Genomic DNA, 19,209 nt, shown 5'->3' on the forward strand with positions numbered 1-19,209 from the left:
TGCCATACAGTGGGCTTGCAGTCTGTTCAGAATTGATTACTATATTACCCTTGTTTACCCAGTGCTATTGGGATAAACTTCAGCTCCCAGTATTTGGAAACAATTTTATTTGTAGTAAATTAATTGAGTAGATGGTTTTTGAACTGCTGACACCATCAAAGTATTTGTTATAATGGCTGTATACCGTACATAATCCAGCCACAGGGGAATGTGATTGAAGTATTCTTAGAATCTTACTTATGGCACATTATAGAAATGTGTGTTTTAGTGATTTTAAGTGACAGTAAAGACAATTATTTCAACAAAATGTTGGTTTTTTTTTAAACACAATATGCTGTTTAAAGACTTTATTCAGCTTTTTTTCTTTGTTTTGTTTAAAGATGTTGTCTAGGCAAACATTATTTTGAAATTAACTCTTGGTAAAACATTTTTTTAGGTACTCATAGTTTGAGTAAGAGAGAAATCTTTTTTTCTTTTTCTTTTAGTGCATTCCTTGGTCCCAAGGACCTCTTCCCCTATGAGGAATGTAAGGAGAAATTCAGCAAAGCTAACAAACGAAAAGGATTCAGTGAAGGATTGTGGGAGATTGAGAATAACCCCTCAGTCAAGGCATCTGGATATGAGGTACACGAAGATCTATCCAAGTACCCAAAAACTATTACCAGTCTTTTGTTGGAAAATAGATAAATATTGAAGTAAAAAGAAGCTGTTTAAATTATTATAACAAATACTCTAAAAATTAAGTCTTAATTATTTTGCATGTTATATTTTGTTGTTCAATATAGGCACAGGTATATTTAAATACCTATTTGTAAAAAGAAGGGCCAGACTAAAAAAAATAATAGTTGGGTACCTAACACATTATTCTATTTGGAGTACAGAGCAGAATAGAGACAAAGCTACAACTGTAAAAATATTCTTGCTTTCCTAGAAGAGTCTTGTTTTTGTAAAAAGATTTCCCACAAACATAATTTTGCTTCAAAAAACCTGAGGCCAACCCTACCATCTTATCAGGCAGAAATGTTTATGCAGTGGCTTAAGTTTTTTTTGTGTGCAAGATTTTCCAAAAGGTACAGTATTAAATGAGATTTTATGGTTTAAAATGTGCATACTAGAAAATATATTAAAAGGGTGAATCATTTAAGGCTGTATACCTAAATCTCCATTAAATTTAAGTTTCCCAAATGATATCCTCGCCAGCAGCATGGTCATCCTTTGAAGTTGACGTGGAGGATGGGCTAAGCTCTTGAATGCCTTATGCCACTTACTTCAACTGTAGATATTGTGATTTGTACTCTTTGTTGTTGTTTTATATGCATTATTAGAAAGTTTGTGGTTGTACTTTGTGAATGCTGAGCATCAGTCGTCTCGTTGGCTTTTGCCTTGTTCTGCAGATTCAGCTGCATGATGCAACCAATACCCATTTTCTGAACTTCTCAGTTTCATTTTTGCTGCTGCTATGGCATTTAAAGTGACTATTTGACTTATTGTTAATTGTGACAGTTACATGAACTGGCTAATAAACTAGCATTTTGCCTTATAAAAATTGTGCTCAGTACAGTCTTATTCAATTAAAACAGAGGTGTAGTGCATTACACTTTAATAAAGATTCATATAAATATCTAATACAATATAAAACTAGCCTTAATGTGGCATTGACATTTTGGTGTGTTAAGCGTTGGGTTGTACATTTTTTTGGGAAAAATACCTTGCAGTATTTGGACCCATATTGTGTTTGTTAAATAGTAATTACCTGATCATGAGCTGTTACTATGAGTGTGCCCTAGTCCAGCATCCAAAATATATTCTGTGTTTAAAAAAAGTATAGAAAGTAGATAGTGTACAGTCATGGGCCAACCTATGGCTCAATTTGGGCCTGGCCAATTGGCTGAATCTTTGTCATAAAGTGTATAATATATTTTAGTTGGGTCACTGTTACCAATAACTGATCCTTATGTCATGGAGGTCACATACTAGGTCAGTGTAAGACATTGTGAACCATTGGCCTGTGGATTGCTGTAATTGGTTTGCAAGTGTGTTGCAGCTCGCCAAAGCAAGTGTAATGCAGTGTCACAACCTTGGATGCTACCAGTATATACAGTATATGTTACGGACAAAACCCTAAATCGGCCAAATCGGGAAATGGCCAATGTCCGATCTTTTCCTCGATTTCAGGATTTGGCCAGCCAGTTTGCGAAATCGCACGGGGCGATAGGCCAAAATCAGAAGAAGGCATGAGCAGCGATTTGTTGAGCACTTAGTAGTGCGATTGCATCGAGTGTAGCCTTGGCAGCTTATGTTCACAAAGCAGACGCCACTTAGTTGTTTCACAATAAATAAGATTAGGTATATAAGTAGATTTCACATTTCTGTTATCATTTTAGCCCTAAAATAGTGACTTAACATCAGGGACCTATTGTATTGACGTTAAGGTTAGTGTTTGGGCGAGGGGAAAGCCGTCTCAAGTGGTGTCTGCTTTTTGAACAAGACCTGCCTTGAGCAGTTCCTTGTGGAGAATGGAAAAATCACTTCTGAATCTGCATCTGAAAGTTTTTAAGCGTCTTCGCACCTTGAGCGGACAGTCTTACATCAGCACATTGGATTTTGGCCAGGGAGTTCTCGCCACTTCGCGAAATGGCCGGCCAAAGTAGCTGGTCATTTGTAGGCCAAAATGCGAAATGGCTGGCCAATTCGGGAAATGGCTGAACTTTGGGTATTGGCCGTAACATACATATACAGTATGTGTGTGTGTGTATGTGTGTATATATATATATATGTATATGTATAAATGTATATGTATAAATGTGTGTATATATATATGTATATGTGTATATGTATAAATGTGTGTATATGTATATATATATATGTATATGTGTATATATGTATATGTATATATGTATATATATACAGTGGTGTGAAAAACTATTTGCCCCCTTCCTGATTTCTTATTCTTTTGCATGTTTGTCACACAAAATGTTTCTGATCATCAAACACATTTAACCATTAGTCAAATATAACACAAGTAAACACAAAATGCAGTTTTTAAATGATGGTTTTTATTATTTAGGGAGAAAAAAAATCCAAACCTTGGCGAAACTGGCCAAGGATAGGTGTGCCAAGCTTGTGGCATCATATTCAAAAAGACTTGAGGCTGTAATTGCTGCCAAAGGTGCATCGACAAAGTATTGAGCAAAGGCTGTGAATACATATGTACATGTGATTTCTCAGTTTTTTTATTTTTAATAAATTTTCAAAAATCTCAGGTAAACTTTTTTCACGTTGCCATTATGGGGTGTTTGTGTGTAGAATTCGGAGGAAAAAAATGAATTTAATCCATTTTGGAATAAGGCTGTAACATAACAAAATGTGGAAAAAGTGATGCGCTTTGAATACTTTCCGGATGCACTATGTGTGTATATGTGTGTGTGTGTGTATATGTATGTATGTATATATATATATATATATATATATATATATATATATATATATATATATATATATATATATAAAATTCTTATCAGATGAAGGGGATTATCAGAGAAGGACTGGAACAGAAAATTTCTCTATATGCAGATGATATGGTTTTATTTATATCAGACCCAGAAAACACTGTGCCTGCAGTTCTATCAGCACTAACAGAATTTCAAAAGATATCCGGTCTCAGAATTAATCTGAATAAAAGTATACTCTTTCCAGTGAATTCACAAGCATATAATATTAGATTGGACACCCTACCTTTTACCATAGCAGATCAGTTTAAATACCTAGGGGTAAATATCACAAGTAAACATAAAGCTCTTTATCAACAAAATTTTCCCGTCTGTATGGGAAAAAATTAAGCAAGGCTTGCATAGATGGTCAACCCTTCATCTCACTCTAGCCGGAAGAATTAACGTTGTTAAGATGAATATCCTTCCTAAACTTCTTTTTTTTATTTCAAAACATTCCAATGTATATATCAATAAATCATTATTTAAGCAATTAGATTCAACAATAACCTCATTCATTTGGAACTCAAAACACCCACGTATCCGAAGAGTGACCCTACAAAGACTTCATGCAGAAGGTGGCATGGCTTTACCTAATTTTCAGTTTTATTACTGGGCAGCATACATACAAGCCATAAAAACCTGGACATAAAAAAATGAACATACACAGGCTTGGCTCGCAATAGAAGTAAAATCCTGTAGTATTTCTTTATACTCCCTGCTGTACGCTCCAATAAATGCAAGTTATCGCAAATATACTAATAACCCAATTGTGCTTTACTAGCTCACAATATGGAACCAACTTAGAAAGCATTTTAAGATGGAAAATCTTTTATCCGCGGCACCTCTGCAAGAGAACCACCTCTTTCAACCCTCGCAAACATATCCAGTTTTTAATACCTGGAAAAGTTTTGGGATTAAAATGCTCAGAGATCTATATATAGACAACATATTTGCATCTTTTGAACAATTACATTCCAAATTCAACCTCCCAGCTACACATTTCTTTCACTATCTTCAAATTAGAAATTTTGTTAAACAGAAACTGCCCGATTTTCCTCACCTCGTACCCTCCATCATGCTGGAAAAAATACTGCTCAATTTCAAGGAATTAAACACCATTTCCGCATTACAGTAATCCCTCGCTACTTCGCGGTTCACTTTTCGCGGATTCACGACTTCGCGGATTTTATATGTAAGCATATCTAAATACATAACGCGGATTTTTCGCTGCTTCGCGGGTTTCTGCGGACAATGGGTCTGTTTACTTGCTTCCTCACTTGGTTTGCCCAGTTGATTTCATACAAGAGATGCTATTGGCGGATTGCTGAGAAGCTACCCAATCAGAGCACGCAGTTAAGTTCCTGTGTGCTGCTGATTGGTTCAGCGACGAGTGTTGCATTAACCAGGAAGTCTCATCTCACTCGTTCATCATTAACGTGCTAATGCTTCAGGGGCCGTGTCCAAGCACCAACAGAAGATGCAAATGATTGCAGAAAAGGTAAAAGTTTTGGATATGTTGAAGGAAGGGAACAGCTACACCGCTGCAGGACATCGATTCTCTTTATTTAAAAAGGAGGAAAAGCATATAAGATCTACAGCCGCAGTGTCCTTTAACCAGGGTGCAAAACGAGTTGCAAGTGGACGTGATAAGGCAGTAGTCTGGATGGAATCTGCTTTAGGAATCTTTGCAACAAGGTCGACGACGTCATGACCGCCTAAAAGCTGCTACGTGTACTTCGCTATACAGTAAGTGTAAACTTATCTACCGATTTCATATTGCTTAGCAGTTGTTCCTGTTTTTAATAGAGTAAATGGTGGGTTGTAAACAATACAGGGAGGGTTTAAAAACGTCCAAATACACGTTAAATAATTAAATAAATATAGTGTCCCTACTTCGCGGAAATTCAATTATCGCGGTCGGCCTTGGAACCTATCTCCCGCAATAAGTGAGGGATTACTGTATATAAAATCTTATTAGAGTCCCTACCTTTCAAAGACCCAAGAGGACATTGGGAAGAAGATCTCTTAATCAATATATCAGAAAAGGAATGGAAGGTAGCAAAGCAGAGAATTCACTCGAACTCCATATACGCAAAGCATAGAATTATTCAACTGAAAATTATATATCGAGCTCATCTGTCTCGCTTAAAACTGTCCAAAATGTTTCCAGGGCAAGATCCAACCTGCGAACGCTGCAACCAAGCTCCTGCCTCACTGGATCACATGTTTTGGGCCTGCACCAAACTAACATCATTTTGGACTTAAATTTTTAAGTGCCTTTCAGACAGCCTTGGGGTCACAATCCCTCCTAACCCATTAACCACTGTGTTCGGTGTTCTTCCAGGCGGACTTGAAGTGGAGAAGGACAAGCAAACGGTGATTGCATTCACTACACTTTTGGCACGCAGACTTATTTTGTTAAATTGGAAGAATCCTAACTCTCCTCTGATTAGTCAGTGGGAAACCGATGTTTTATATTATTTGAAATTGGAAAAAATCAAATTCTCAGTTAGAGGATCTGTACAGAACTTTTTCAAAACCTGGCAGGATCTAATCAATATTATTTTAGAATAAGAGAAATAACTATTACCGCATTTATTTTCCTTCTCCATTTTTTATATCTATATCTATATCTATATCTATATATATATATATATATATATATATATATATATATATATATATATATATATATATATAATATAATTCTCTAAGCCGCCGCCAGAACGGGCAAGACACCCATGAAAGCACGCAGGAAGGAGCCACGCCCACACCCATGAAAGCACGCAGGAAGGGGCCACGCCCACCAACTCTAAGACCATTGGATACGCCGAAAACTCGCAGAGCCATGCCCACCAACTCGGACGCGACGCCTCGGATAACACGCCGTCATTTCTGTTTGTCTGTGCTACAGTCCACATGCAGCTCTGAGCCACGTTGACTTTTCGGTTTCGACGCACGACTGCGTGCAACATCGCAAACTGTTTTACACGCTACATACAGCAATTCGCATCCATGACAAACATGCGTCTTCTTAGATGGTCCTGCAGGAACACAGAAAACGTTTCCCCGCCCACCGACACTCTTTATTCCCCGGCCCGCGTCCACCACATCCGCGACAAACATGCGTCTTCTTAGATGGTCCTGCAGGAACACGGAAAACGTTTCCCCGCCCACCAACACTCCTTATTCCCCGGCCCGTGTCTAAAACAGTTTGCGAGGGGTATCCCATGGGATCCTTAAACAATCCTTTAAAACTGAGGTTAAAACACAATGAATGAAGCAGTCTTTAAAAACCAATAAGCCCTGTGCCTCTGTTTCATTAGCGTCTCACCTGCTTCACCGATGCAGGCCCTGCAACAGTCGAGACGCTCTCTCAGCAGCTGACCTTCTCTGTGCCTGACTCCACTATAGGCTGCAACAAAATTATGAAAGTATGGGCACATTTGTTTCACACAAGCTGTGTGTGTGGGTGGGTTGGTGTTAGTTAGTTAATTAGTTACTTGAAGGATTTCAAGATTTAATATGCACAAGCGGTAACGCTGCAAAAGCAGCCCAAACCAGAAAAGACGGCTGGCAAAAAGTGGCCGACAAATTAAACACATGTGCATTGTACTTACTAAAAGCAGCGTTACGGATTTTGCAAATCTTCATTTTTTCCCCTCTGCTTAAAGAACATTTAAAAAGCTGCGTGATTATGCGGCGTATACTATGCCGCGGGTTGGTATGCAGCGTGTAAAACAGTTTGTTTGTCGCGGATAATTTGCCTTTTACTATTACACGAAGACAATTTCCTGTTAATACTTTGTTACATTGATATAGCAGTGTTCTCAGTATTCAAAGTGCTATTCACACGGAGGAACCGGGAAGCAAAAGCACAATCTTCCACAGTCTCCTTACTGCAAAGCAGCAGCACTATTACAGCGCCATAAGGCAGTTAAAGAATACACCGGGCTCGATTTTGTTTTCACTTCTGTTTACAGAGATCGGGTCGTAGATAGCATTGTTGCAATGTTACTTTTCTTGGTGGCTTATTACATTACAGATGTTTCACATGTTCATTTTTTCCCCTGTGCTTAAAAGACATTAAAGTGTTTCCAACTGTGACTCCGGAACATCTCAGTACGCAAGCTATATTAAGCATCAACAACGAAGACTCGCTACACCTTAATCTACAAGTACTGACACTTATCCCTACCGACGAAGTAACTTTCACCAGCGTGGCCTTCTTCGTCGCAGACAATCCCGCTTTCAGTCACGAACAATTATATGTTGCTTTCTCCAGAGGTCTATGTTTTCATTCACTCACAGTGGTATCCACAAACCCACCCCATTTGGACAACTGTGTTGTTCAGGAAGTGTTCACCCATCCATCCATAATTACGCGGCGTATGCTACGCCGCGGGATGGCTAGTACCTATATATATTTCTACCTTTCTTTTGTTTGTTGTTGCCTTATTAAAAAGCCCTAAGCAATTCTCCTTTGGCTAAGCTGTCCTTCTCAGGGGTGGGGTTTGATTTGTCTTCAATTTTTCTTTTTTTTTTTTTTGTTATAAGTTGATCTATTTGTATGGAATGATTACAATAAAATGAATAAATAAAATTAAAAAAAAAAAAGAAATTTTTTTTATTTAGATACAGTATATATATGTTATACTGTCTTTAGCACAATATTGGTCACATAATAAATGGTGGAACTTTTAAGAAAAAGCAACAAGTAGCTACTTGAAGGCTGCATACAATTGTTTGATTTTTTTTTTTTTGTCAGACGGGAGAGTATGGCTAATGAAATTTCTCTTTCTTCCATGGCTTTGAATGTGTAAGTATTGTGAAATTCACAGGTATTTGAATCAACTACAAAAATGTTGGTATTGTCATCCCTGACCCTAAATGTTCACCTCACACTGAAGCATAAATATGATTTATATCTAGAAAATTATTTTAATTAGCTGTTTTTTATTTAGTCATTTATTTAAAATAGATGTTTTTTTAAATCTACATTTTATCATTTGAGTCTGGGGTTTGCCTGTATTATTAATTTCTTTCTTTACATTTATTTAACAGCCATCTCAAAAGGAAGGTGGTTCAGAGGGAGGAGGAGACTCTGAAGTGGGTGCAGATTCTAAGAAGGCTGGCACTGAAGGCAGCAGTGATGATGATGATGATGATGATGAGGGAACATTGGTAATTGATGAGAAAAATGAGAAAGGAGGAAGCAAGAGGAAGGCTGAAGATTCACTGGAGGTAGAGAGTTACATTTGTGTTTAAATACAGCAGTCTTTAAGCTAATATGCAGTATTACATTGGCACAGAGATAGAAGTCAAATAAAGGTAGTATTTGTTTCTAGCTGTTTTGACAAGTTCATCTCCAGTTATGATGCTAATAGATATAATAGTTTGCCTTAAGAGACACAAACTCAATCAAGGTAGGAGCTTTCTGAGAGCAGAACAAAGTTTGGTTTTATTTAAATGTAGTAATGTTTATTTGTAAAGCAACTGGGTAACTCACAAGCCCAACTTTTAGCATAAATTACAGATAGAATGAGTCACTCAATTCAGTCCTGAAATCTGTGTATAGTATTTTCCAGTCATTTTTGTGTTTCTCCATTGGGATGCCCAGTTACAGTACCTGGATGAAGTTACAAGCTTAGTCACTCTAGAGTAAACACATTTTCATTTCTTTTAGTGCATTAACTAATAGCTTCTTGAAGAGGTGGGGCTTAAGTTGCCCTGTGGCTTTCTTTTGAAACTGGTAGAGGTGAGGAGCTTTCTACTGGTGAAACAGTCTTCCAAGCCACTCTTCCTTACTTTGTTATGTAGGCCTAAAGATAAAGAGCCAGGCTATTAAGCATGCTTTAGTAACTATAATATTGTGTGCCTACAGACTTCTAGTAGCAAATTGTCCAATTATTTCATGAAATAAATTATATATAATGTATATTAATTAAAGCATGTACAGTATGTTTAATGGAAAGATATGCAGTTTGATATTTATATTCTATTGCCTCATCTAGGATTCTCCAAAACGACCTAAAGTGGAAGACAGTGAAGCTCAGGCAGAGAAACAAGTAGAAAATGAAGGGTCTGAGAGTGATGGGGCCGAGTCTGATCATATGGATCCTGAGGCCAAGGCAAACAATGGCCCAGGAGAAGATGGTGTAGCTCCTGTAGTACCACCTGTATCGAGTGATGAGAAACCAGAAGGTCAACCAAATGATGCTGAGGCTCAGTCAACGCCGGAAAAAGTGAGTGTGTGAAATTGTATGCATTCGTAAATCATTCTAAATAAAACATAAGTGAAAATTTCAGGTTTCTGAAACTGTATTTGGAAAAGGCAAGCAGCCATACCTCATGCACTTCAGAACAGGTCATCCACCTGAAGCTAAGCATGTTCAGGCCGGCCAGTACTTGGATGGGATGCTGCTGGAGGAGGTGTTGGTGAGGCCAGCAGGGGCCGCCTACCCTGTGGTGTGAATGTGGATCCCAATTCTCCAGTGAAGTGATGGGAACACTGTGCTGTAAAAATGGCACCGTCCATTGGATGAAATATAAAACAGAGGTCCTGACTCTCTGGTCATTAAACATCCTGAGGTATCCTTTGTAAAGAGTAGGGTGTATCCTAATGTCCTGACTAAACTGTCCGCCTGGTCATTCTGACCACCTAATCATCCCCCATCTCTGATTGGCTAACTATCTTTCACCCCTTCACCTCCTAATAACTAATGTGTGGTGAGTGTACTGGCACAGATTGGCTGCCATCACATCATCCAGGTAGATGCTGCACATTAGTGGTGATTGAAGTGGCTCCCTACACATTTTGAGTACCTTGAAAAACTCTATATAAATTTCATGAATTATTATTATGTAGATTTACTTTCTTTATATCCTTATGTTATTTCACCTTCTTTAAATTATTGTAATATTTTGTGCTGTCAAAGTAAGTATGGATCAAGTTGTGCTAATTGATTAAAGCACTACCAGAGAAAATAATCACAGAAATTGATCCTCATAATTTGGGGTTCATTTCAAATTTAAGAGCATCCATCCATTATCCAACCCGCTATATCCTAACTACATGGTCACGGGGGGGTCTGCTGGAGCCAATCCCAGCCAACACAGGGTGCAAGGCAGGAAACAAACCCCGGGCAGGGCGCCAGCCCACTGCAGGGAGCGCGCACACACACACATACACCCACACAGTGCTTGATTAGTGTGAATTCCTCACATTTCAAGACTTCCAAGTCCAAATTTTACCTGACATGTAAATATCAAAAATAATAACACAAATTTTAAAAAGGGATAATTTATTATTTAACTTTTAAATTGAGACCAATGCAAAATATATACAGTCAATTCTCATTATCCATGGAGGTTACATTGTTAAAAAAACAAAAAAACTCTGCGGATGCTGAAGTATTGGTCCTGTCGGGAAACTGTGGTTAAGTGGACAGAGGCTCAGTGGAAAGACCAGCAGGGGGAGATGGAGTCAGGCAGACACACTGGCCCTCCAGTCGCGCCCATCAAGACTTGGTAATGATCCCTCTGCAGGTTCATCTGTGGAAGCCGTGTTATGACTTTCTCTATTGTCAGGATCGATTGTCTCCTAGGAGCTCTGCGAGAGGCTACAAGCAACTGCAGCAGTGGCAATCTGAGGGTCTTACTGAACCATCCAGTTGATAGTAGCAAAAGACAGTATGTGCAAAGGGCAGGAACTTAATCAGTGCAAGGTTATGATCTGCAGTTACTGGGCATTTCTTGTTTGTGGGGAACAATTGCAAGCTCTGATCCCCATCACAAATGAGATTCAATGGCTGGCTTACTTCTCTCTGACACTGGGTAGAAGCCCATTGATTCATTTAGTATGGTGTGGGTGCAGCCCCAGACATCTAAGGGACTCGCAGACCTTTTATTTTTCAATGTCATATTTTGCTGCGGTGAGACTGGCCTATTGGAATTTTCTTTTCTGTTGCGCATGGCCATGTAGTACAGGCTAGGCATGAATAGACTATGTGTGCCACAAAATGGGTTATACTTTTTTATTAATGGATAAGCAAATCCGTGGGTACAGAATCCACAGATAGTGAGGATTTGCTGTATATTTACAACATAAACAAAAGTAAATTATACCACATTTATTCAATGATTTACTGTACTTTAAGCAAATGTTCTAATCTTACTGAAAGTGTTAAAGCAATTTCTAAGCAAGCATATATACAGTCATGTAAAACATTAACTACACCCATAAATGTGTTTTTTTTTTTTTAAATTTTATTTTTAAAATATGTGGACATATCAAGACTTGATCTTTATTTAACAGTATGTTTAGATAAAGGTGTTGTAATTGGAGGAGAGGGGTAATGAAAATTTGACTTTGCGATACTTTATTCACTCAAAAATGTTTCCTACAATTGTAGTGTGTGACACACCAACTGGGAAAGTTTTTATTTATATAAGAGACTACAAAAATACTGTAAATGCTGTATGATGTTTCTTATATCACTTTTATATATAGATAGCTGTTTAATGGAAAATCAAGTCTTGATATGTTCATGATAAAAAGAAAAAAATGTATAGATTGTTTGATCCATTTAAGTTGGTCTCATATGGGCAATTCCGAACATTGTGCCTGGGATAGGCAATAGCTATGACACTGAACTAGATAAACTGGGACCCCACTGTTGCTGCAAGTATTTGTTACAATTAACTTCTGTTTTTAATCTGACTCCTAGCCTAATTAAGTAAGCTGTTATTTCCCTATTTCTGTGTTTTGGGAGCAATGTAGAATTTACAAAAATAAGTCTTGTTTTTTTTCATTAAAATGTACGAGGCAGTTATTTGGGGATGTAGCAGTTATTTTTCTTTTTATCAGTAATTTAATTCTGATTTTTATTCTGCCTTTCCAGGTGTTCTGGTTATTTAATCCATTATTACTTATTAGTGGGTGTGACAGTGATGTAGGTGCAGCCTTTCATCATTCAGAGTCGTTTGCCTGGGTGTTTACTCTGCTTGTTTTTAATTGTCATTATTAAGATAGAATGAAGGGAGCAAACTACACAATAAAAGGGGAAAAATAATAGAAAAACAACAAAAGAGAGTTATACATTTAAAGCTATAGCAAAAATAGAAATATTTCTAAAGGTCTTCAAAATGTAAAAGTCATACTGTTGTGCTTTTCTGATTGCACAATAAGTGAAGAGAAAAAAAGACTAGCTAATTAAATTCGATCAATTATTATCACTTATTGTGAAACTGGTTGGAACAAAAAACCTGCAGTCACAGTGGGTCCCTAGGACTGAGTTTGGAAACCACTGGGTTAGAAATGCATGTATGGATGGATGGATGTGCAACTTCCGTCACCACATCACAGGATGAATGTGAATACAGTGATCCCTCGCTATATCGCGCTTCGCCTTTCGCGGCTTCACTCCATCGCGGATTTTATATGTAAGCATATTTAAATATATATCGCGGATTTTTTGCTGGTTCGCGGATTTCTGCGGACAATGTGTCTTTTAATTTCTGGTACATGCTTCCTCAGTTGGTTTGCCCAGTTGATTTCATACAAGGGACGCTATTGGCAGATGGCTGAGAAGCTACCCAACTTACTTTTCTTGCTCTCTCTCTTGCGCTGACTATCTGTGATCCTGACGTAGGGGGTGTGAGCAGGGGGGCTGTTCGCACACCTCGATGATACGGATGCTCCTCTAAAAATGCTGAAAGATTATCTTCACATTGCTACCTTCTGTGTGCAGCTTTTAAGTATGCTGCACGGTGCTTCGCATACTTAAAAGCTCAAAGGGCACGTATTGATTTTTGACTTTGTCTCTCTCTCTCTCTCTTTGTCTGCTCCTGACAGAGGGGGTGTGAGCTGCCGCCTTCAACAGCTTTGTACTGGCGGTGCTTCGCATACTTAAAAACAAACAGCCCTATTGATTTGTTTGCATTCCTCTCTGTTTCCTTTGAAGAGGAAGATATGTTTGCATTCTTTTAATTGTGAGACAGAACTGTCATCTCTGTCTTGTCATGGAGCACAGTTTAAACTTTTGAAAAAGAGACAAATGTTTGTTTGCAGTGTTTGAATAACGTTCCTGTCTCTCTACAACCTCCTGTGTTTCTGCGCAAATCTGTGACCCAAGCATAACAATATAAAAATAACCATATAAACATATGGTTTCTACTTCGCGGATTTTCTTATTTCGCGGGTGGCTCTGGAACGCAACCCCCGCGATGGAGGAGGGATTGCTGTACTTCTTTTCTTTGCCTGTTCATTTACATACCAAATGAAACGTGTTTCTCCAGTATAAGCTTTTGTAGGGTGTATTAACCATTTAGAGCATCCTGAACATAAAGTAGCATAGCATAAGAGTACCTGATCTCGTCAGTTTAGGCATACTGGCATACATACTGTTAGCTTTAGTTCCAAGTATTTCATCCAGTTGCCAGCCTCAAGCTTTTAAACAGTTCTTTAATTATTGATTTAGGTCATTAAGAACATTTGTGAGGAAATATTCAAGCCTAAAATACTTAAAATCCATATAGTAACACGTCATTGTCTCACACCTTGTAATAAACCAGAAGATATTGCTATCAACATCCACAGCTGCAATTTTACGTATTCACAAGTAAATATCAATTTACTGAAGCTTTTTAAATCTTTTCTCCAGTTCAGAATGTGCACATTTGTTTTAGAATGTTGTTTTCATCTCAACTGATGACAGACATCCGTTACATGTAGAACTAAACTTCAGTAAATCAGGAAGGATAGTTGCTTTGAAAACCCACACAAATCGCTCCAGAAACTCCTTTCTTCCTAGTGCCATACGACTATTCAATAAGAAATATCGGAGATAATGTTTAAGGTTTTGATATATATCCTGTTACCTTTTTTTTTTTTTTTTTGGTATAAATATGTTTTATCTAACTGCCTTACCTTAACCTTTCTTATTTCTATTTGTCTGTTTTATTTCATTCTGTCTGTTACCTGTTATTAGATGCAACTGAGAAGGCAAATTTCATGTTTTCCTGTGTAAACATGACTAAATAAAGAAACCTAAACCTAAGAATCACTAAGACATGACTCATCCCATCTTGTTTATGTCACCAAATTGAAATATGTATTCTTTCTTATCAAGCTTAAATTGTAGTTTCTGTATTCATGATTATTCAGCTACTAGAAATGTTTTAAATCAGTTTAAAAGGGGAAATCACCTTTACTGATCATAAACAGAAGGCAAAGAACAGAAACAACTTTGACCTAAACCATTTATTTAGTTCATATTTGGACACCCATGTATGTGTAAACTGTACATTTCTTCAGTGAACCACTTGAGTCAAACTGAGATAGTATGCTTTTAAAAATTTATCGTTGGGGGAGTCTTACTGATGCATTAATCTGGGAGTATGTTACAGTCCGGTTAAATTTTACTTACTACTTTAGGAAGAAATCCATTTTAGTAGAAATATGAAAAGTTCCAAACTGGCAGAAACAGAAGTAAAGTGTAAAATATTATTGTGCGTTTTCTTCACTGTGTTTACTCAGTTTGCAAGTCGGAGAGTATATGCTTATCTTCTTTGTCTTGATTTATCAGACTGTATATTCAATTTTAGCAGGTATAGTCTAGTAATTCATGTCTGTCTCTGTGTTTTAAGCATTTCTCTGTTAATACTTAAAATACAGTAAACCTTAAAAAAATTACTTTGCCATTTGACATTATTAAATACTATATCAAGTGCAGTTTCATATTTGCTGCAAGTTTACATGGGCATTTACTTGAATAATAACTAATGTGGATGTGTACTTAAACTTCATGTTACACTCATTGCTACTATGTCTAATAAAGTAGTTTTGTAAGGGTGGAGGTTAATATCAAACTAACAGTAAATGTTAAAATGATGTGTGTTTATCTTCCATAATAATAATTTAAACTAGCTTATGCTTTTGTTGCCATTAGCTTGGTAGCTATCCTATTATTAATGTCTGTCAGTACGTTTAGTGTGCAAAGGCTTGTTTTAATTTTTTCTTGTTGCTTTCTCTTTTTTTCTTTTAGGCTGTAACAGAGAGTGCTTAAAGGAGACTTCTCCAATCAGCCATCTCTTCCTGAGTATTTTACATGCTCATTAAAATTCAGCGCAATAGAATTCCTGTTTAAACTCTAAATAATGTATGTAGATTGATTGAGAAAATTGTAAAATCTTAAAATAATCCCTCCTTCTAAGAAAATCCTTTTAATACCAGTATTTGAGATTGCAGTTTTTAAGAGAGCTCTCTGTAGGGATTTTTTCTTTCTCTTTTTCGTTTTGTTTTCATTGCTATTGATCTGTGTGGCCATATGTGGTGCTATGCAAGAAAACAATCCAACATTAGGGAAATTCTTGCACCATTATTTGCAAACACATGTGTAACAGTGGAAGCCTTCTGTTTAAGAGTTGAACCATGACTAGCAATTGTTGTCTCCTCTGAAATAAAACAGGTTATATTCCATGTAAAACAGTGCTTTTAACACTGATACTTTTATTAACTTGTTTTTGAAATAAATGGATAATTATGCCCAATTATTAAATACATCTCTTTCCAATGTCTCATTTTCTGTACTTCTGATAATCAGCTGCAGTTTTACTCTACTTGAGCTAGGTATTTTGTTCTTGCATTTTTAGTGTTCTATATTTTCTTTTTTAACTTGATTTCATTGGTAAATTACCTATTTTAAGTAAATTCATACAGTTGTTAAGGTCCAGTAAGGTGAAGCTATACTTAATTTACCTAAGCAGATATAGATCCATCATTTTGAGTTGAATGAAAAGGGAAATGTAGATGTAAATTTTGCATCTCTGTATTTGTTTTGATGAAACTAAGTGCTTACAAGTCTTCATAAAAAAAAAGTGATAGGGGAGTGTTCTGGCCTCTCAGAAAAGCAAGAGAGAAAATTAAACAGAAGTGAGAATGCCTCGCAAAAGAATTCAGACTCTTTAGACATGTTTCAGTGTTAGGTGAGGTCTGAATACTTATAGAAGTAGCATATTTCACTTTTTGACTTTTATATTTAAAAAAAAAAAAAAAAAACTATTTCCTTCTTGAAGTTGTGACTTTGCAATAAAAATACACATTGGAACAAGATGTATAAATATTTGTATTTTAGTAGTAACATTTCAAAACTATGGAAGTGTCTGAGTACTTTAGCAAGGCAAGTACATGATTGACTCCGATATCATTCTTTCTGGTCAGCTATTTTTGTTTAACTTGGTTTATTGATAGCAGGTCCAGAAGCAACATTTCTCACTAGTGCAAATTTCCCTATAAATGATTGTAAGAATAAATTCTCGATTACCAATATGAATTAAAGTAATGGTAATGTGCAAATGAACATCATTTTTATAGTATGTGCTTGAAGCTCTAAATTTAATTACATTTGTGATTTCAAATGCAGAAATGCTGCTGTAATTAATTTGTACATATGACAAATGCCAAGATCCTAGATGCCCAATAGTGAAGGCAGCAGTAAATTCAATTTCCAAGAGGTCCCAAGTGACTTGAGGATATATGGCAATCACACAGGTAAACTCTGCCTCTGCTTGTTTTAAAAGTTGTTTGTGTTTGTGAGCCAAATTCCTTTTTTTTTTTATTTATTTATATTTGTATCTAAAAAAGAAAATGTGGAACACTATGTATAACTTGCAATAAAATCTGCTAAATTTAAGTAATATTTAAGTAATGTTTTGTGAACCAAGAATTAACAAAAATATTTGTTATTTTTTTTTTCATTTTCAATAGTAAATCATAATAATAGTGATTTTTTTTTTTGTTGTAAGATCTAGCTTACTCCCCCGTTTATGTATTTGCATTTGTATAACCTTTGTCTAAGTTGCACTCTTTTTAACAACTGAGTGTTAATTTTGATGTTTAAATATTTTGCTTTCATTTTTTTTGTTTACTCTGACCCTTTTTTTGTGGTGGTGTTTTCATTTTTTTCTATTTTGTTGGAGATTAGTTCTGAATGGCTGCTGTCAGACTATCCTTCCAACTTATGAACCTGAACCTGCTTTACTCTGATTATGGTTGCAATGAGTGTACAGTGTCATAGTGTCTTTTTCATTTAGGTTACTTATTTTTGGATGCCTCTGGTTTACTTCATGTTGATTTTGATTTATTAAGGTTTGGACCAAATGTGTAGCTTTAATGATTCTGAATGTAAATCCAGATTAAAACAGGTCCAAACAAAATGGGTTTGAAAAGGCAAACTTTAATGTATAATCTAAATTTAAAAATATATATAAAACACATTTATCAACAAGAGTTAATTTGATGCAATATTGACTTTCCGGTGTTTGCCTGTATTCAGAATTCACTCATTTCCAGTCTGATTTAATCTGGACCAGCCAGTGGTTTTGTATAAATAAAACTGAACAAGAAGCAAACCTGAGTCATCCATCCTGAATGTGAGGGTGATGGAAGTGAGGCTGGCTTTTAGTGGACACTTCTCTGCTAAAGCTCTATTTTATTGTTGGTGCATGTTCTTTCTGATTGGGAAAAGTAATTTTGTAAAACAATTTTTTTTTTTTTTAGTCAACAAAAACTTTCTGAGAAAGAATTGTACTCATATAGTTTTGTAGTCAGATCATCTTTTTAATCTTAAATCTCTCTCTTTCATAAAGATCCTTCTTCAAAATTCCTTCTATCAAGATGTAATCATATAAAGTTTATAATAACAAATGGACTCAAGAAAGCAATCTTGCGTCCTTGCAAAGGATGTTCATTTTAGCTTTTGAAACTAGTTCTGATGTTGTAGGCTTCAGTCTATCTGACTAGAACAATAAATCTCTTGATTAAGAAAAAAATATGTATTTTTGTCTTCTTGGCTGTTTCTTTTAACTAAGAGTTCATAAATACTCCATTCTCTGCATTGGTAAACATGGTGCATGCCAATTTCCTCTGTGGAAACAATAGTGTAAACACATTTACTTTGGTTCAACAATAGTATTGTTGTCAGCTATCAAGAAGTACCTGATTAGAAACCCCAGAACTTGTTAATTTTCAAAGGAAGCAAGCAGTTGTACATCAGCACATTGTATGTGGATGTGATGCTAATCAAAGCAGGTGACTCTTTTGCAAGACAGGTAAATATTTATGTCCTATGGATAGCCATCAATAGCAGAATTTTCCAGGAAATTTGCCTTTTCTTTAAAACACTGAATTCTAGCCCATTACACTATGTCTCTATAAAGATACAATGTAGAAGTTTTAAATTTAATGTGTTATTTTATTTCATGTATGTTGAATTTAATGTTTCATTTATTGAATATGGCTGCGTTCCACATAAGTTAACACTACATCAGTAATTCCACATTTTAGTAAAATGTGTGATGTGCTGTAGACATATTGAAAACTATGTTGAGTATTCCTAAGTTTTAGTCAGACTTGCTCTTATGATACACTTCATTTTTTCCTGTTTAGGTGAGGAATAAATATCCTTAAAATAGCCCAAAAATAAAGGGACAAAACAGTCCATAAGAATATGCATTTATATTCAATTGATGGAATGTTGGGGGATTTAATTATGAAGTAAATATAATATACTAACATTGATTTCTTCTAAAAGTAGCACAAAAACAATTCCTGAATGAGGAGTGAAAGAGGGACAAGTATTTCATTTTACCTGCAATTTGACTACAACTAGATGAACACCACCTTCAAGGCAGTACTTTGGTCTCTTTCTGTCTCAAT

At 36.2% G+C, this 19,209-nt stretch overlaps 1 protein-coding gene across 1 annotated transcript in view; it reads left to right on the forward strand.

The window, feature by feature from the left end:
* LOC114646020 (hepatoma-derived growth factor-like) overlaps positions 1 to 18,325 on the forward strand; it is a 40,347-nt gene extending 22,022 nt beyond the window's left edge. The window contains exons 3-6 of the mRNA XM_028793983.2: positions 486 to 624; positions 8,556 to 8,735; positions 9,506 to 9,736; positions 15,539 to 18,325. Of these exons, the coding sequence (XP_028649816.2) occupies positions 486 to 624; positions 8,556 to 8,735; positions 9,506 to 9,736; positions 15,539 to 15,559 (571 nt within the window). The 3' untranslated portion in view covers positions 15,560 to 18,325. The remainder of the gene's footprint in view (positions 1 to 485; positions 625 to 8,555; positions 8,736 to 9,505; positions 9,737 to 15,538) is intronic.
* Positions 18,326 to 19,209: the final 884 nt, after the last annotated feature.

Source organism: Erpetoichthys calabaricus, chromosome 2, assembly GCF_900747795.2.
Source record: "Erpetoichthys calabaricus chromosome 2, fErpCal1.3, whole genome shotgun sequence".
Lineage (NCBI taxonomy): Eukaryota > Metazoa > Chordata > Cladistia > Polypteriformes > Polypteridae > Erpetoichthys > Erpetoichthys calabaricus.